Here is a 2,985-nt window from a genome sequence, read left to right on the forward strand (position 1 = left end):
AGCCACAGCCGCCAGCCGCTCCCAGCACAGCTACACGGTGCACCTCCACCTGCTGCAGCAGCTCGTGGCCCACGAGGTCACCCAGCACCAGGTACCACCCTCCTGGGCTGGGCGGGGCAGGGCCCGGGTCTGCCTGCCAGGCCCTGACCCCTCCGCCTGTCCCCTCAGGCAGGCAGTACCTCCTGGGACGGGTCGCTGAGTCCCCAGGCTGCCACCATCCTGTTTCTCCACGCCACCCAGAAGGACCTGTCCGACTTCCACCAGTCCATGGCGTGAGCGCACCACCCCCTCCCTCCCTCCGGCCCCCCGTGGGCTGGCAGCCCGGCTCTAAGCCCCCAGAGGTTTCAGTTTGACCTAAGCTGTGTGTTTTCAGTTTTGAGTTCGTTGCCGACTTGTAAAATCGGGAGGTTTCCGTACAGATTCGTATCGCCAGCTCTCGTGAAACTCAGCGCTGACGTCCACGCAGCCTCTTGCTGGGCTGCCGTGGGTCAGCGCGGAGCGGCATGTCCCCCCCAGTCCGTCACGTTGCCCTCGGGCCCACGTCACTCCCTGCCAGCACCTGAATCCTGGGCCTCTGAGTTTACCAGCCCTACCCCAGGCCCACCCCCTTCCCAAGGCCACTGCCTTCCTGCAGCGAGTCTGTGCCCGGCGGCTACTGGCTCTGCTGGGCCTATCGCCTCCTGGCTCTGCTGGGCCTATCGCCTCCGGTGTCGCGGCAGTTGTGGGAAGGCCAGGGAGGCGCACATGTGAGCTCACAGGCATTTCAGTGCACACGGGGTCGGGAGGAGGGCACAGCGGGTGCTGCCCTGAGCAGGGCTGACACTTGGCATTGAGTCAGGGGGGGAAGGAGGCAGCGCTAGGACTGGGGGCAGCTGGGGTTCCTGGACAGGTGGGGGCAGGTGAGGAGGGCCTGGTTTGCCCACCGGGCCCAGGCCTGTCACGCAGGCGGCTGCCATGTCCCGGCAGGGACAGTACCAGGGCTGTGCCCGCCCCCACCCTCCCACTCGAACCTTGTCTCATTGCCATCGCCACCTCGGGGAAGTCTCCCCTGAATTATCTAAAGGGAAGTTCCAGCCAGTGTTTGCTCAAGTCTCCAAATCTGATTTTTCAAAAGCAGCAAGAAAGCCGAATTTTAAAATCACACGTGTCCTAACTTAAGAGGCGGGTGATTAACTCGCATGTTTGAAGAGCATTATAGGCACAACAATCCTCTGGGTACCTTCAGCCTCGCGTGTCAGTGGGATTCCCAGGAGGCTCCGGGGCGGGGGAGGCGCTGTCCCCCCTCTCCCCCAGGCTGGGCTGGGCCAGCAGCGGGAAGGGAGGTGCCCAGCCTGGCCAGGCTGAAGGCGTCCGTGTGCCACAGGCAGTGGCTGGCCTACAGCCGAGTCTACCAGAGCCTGGAGTTCCCCAGCAGCTGCCTCCTGCACCCCATCACCAGCATCGAGTACCAGTGGATCCAGGGCCGTCTCCAGGCAGAACAGGTGGGCTGGGGCGGGGCGAGGGGTGTTGGGCAGGCAGGGCCCAGGGACGGGAGCGGCTGTGGGGGCCCATCATGCAGCTCGGGCCTCACAGCATCTTCCCGGGCGTGCTCCCGGGCCCGCAGCGGGAGGAGCTGGCCGCCTCGTTCACCTCCCTGCTGGCCTACGGCCTGTCCCTCATCCGGAGGTTCCGCACGGTCTTCCCCCTCTCGGTCGCCGACTCCCCGGCCCGGCTGCAGTCTCTCCTCCGGTCAGTTGGTCGGGGACTAGGGAACAGCGGGGGCGCCTGCAGGGATGGGAAGCTGTGGAGGGAGGGGGTGGGCAGCAGGCTCTCTGTCCTCACAGGGTCCTGGTCCAGATGTGCAAGATGAAGGCCTTTGGAGAGCTGTGCCCGGACAGTGCCCCGCTGCCCCGCCTGGTGACCGAGGCGCTGCGGGTATGGTGCCCCCTGGGGATGGGGAGGGCATGTGCCTGGGCCAAGCAGCCCCCCACCCCCCTCACTGCCTCTTTGCCCGCAGACTGGCACCGTGGAATGGTTCCACATGAAGCAGCAGCACCATCAGCCCATGGTGCAGGTGAGGGGCTGTGCAGGGTGGCGGCTGGGTGCCTGCTCTCCCAGCCCTGCTCAGCTCTCCTCTGTCCCCGCCAGGGCCTGCTGGAGGCGGGCAAGGCCCTGCTGGGCCTGGTACAGGATATCACTGGCGACCTGCACCAGTGCCAGCGCACGTGGAACAAACTCTTCCACAAGTGAGCGGGCGGGGCTGGGAGAGTGGAGGCAGGGGCGCCGCACGCGGACCAGAGGGACCCCGTGTGTGGCACCAGGTCACCCGCCGCCCCTCCCGCAGTGTTCTGAAGATCGACCTCTTCTCCATGGCCTTCCTGGAGCTGCAGTGGCTGGTGAGTCCCGGGCCAGGCCCCCTCGCCCCCCACCCTGGCCCTGGAGCCCCGTCAGAGAGGAAGGGAGAAAGAGAGAGATGGAAACATCAGTGATAAGAGAGAATTTTTGATTGGCTGCCTCCTGCACGGCCCCTACTGGGGACCAAGCCCCAAACCTGGGCATGTGCCCTCTCCTGGAATCAAACCGTGACCTCCTGGTTCATAGGTCGACACTCAACCACTGAGCCCTGCTTTTAGGCCAGTTGTATGCAAAACGCTGCCTGGTTATCCTTGGAGCTGTGGCTTCCCTTCACAGACTGATCCTTGCAGGGGGTGGGGCGGTGGGCGTGGTGGGGGGTAGGCCGGGGCGGGGTCCCGGCTTTAGGGTGGGGCTTGGGGCTCGGGGGACTTCAGGATGTTCAGAAGCAGGTCACTGGTGATAAAGGATGCTTTTATTTTTCTTTTTCATTATTTTTAAAAATATATTTTTATTGATTTCAGAGAGGAAGGGAGAGGGAGAGAAACAGAAACATCAATGATGAATTTTTGATTGGCTGCCTCCTGCTCCTGTGGGCCCCCTACAGGAGACTGAGTCTGCTACTCGGGCCTGTGCCCTGAAGGGGCTGAAACC

General features: G+C 63.9%; 1 protein-coding gene across 1 annotated transcript in view; it reads left to right on the forward strand.

Annotated features, from left to right (window-relative positions):
• The window catches only part of UNC13D (unc-13 homolog D (C. elegans)), a gene marked incomplete at its 5' end in the record, with an annotated part of 12,738 nt that overhangs the window by 2,920 nt on the left and 6,833 nt on the right, over positions 1–2,985 (forward strand). The window contains 8 exon segments of the mRNA XM_015563302.1: positions 1–91; positions 169–272; positions 1,364–1,481; positions 1,604–1,728; positions 1,824–1,914; positions 1,997–2,053; positions 2,128–2,225; positions 2,324–2,420. The exon segment at positions 1–91 is cut by the window's left edge and continues 8 nt beyond it. Coding sequence (XP_015418788.1) covers positions 1–91; positions 169–272; positions 1,364–1,481; positions 1,604–1,728; positions 1,824–1,914; positions 1,997–2,053; positions 2,128–2,225; positions 2,324–2,420 — 781 coding nt within the window.

Source organism: Myotis davidii, unplaced genomic scaffold (genome assembly GCF_000327345.1).
Source record: "Myotis davidii unplaced genomic scaffold, ASM32734v1 scaffold539, whole genome shotgun sequence".
NCBI lineage: Eukaryota > Metazoa > Chordata > Mammalia > Chiroptera > Vespertilionidae > Myotis > Myotis davidii.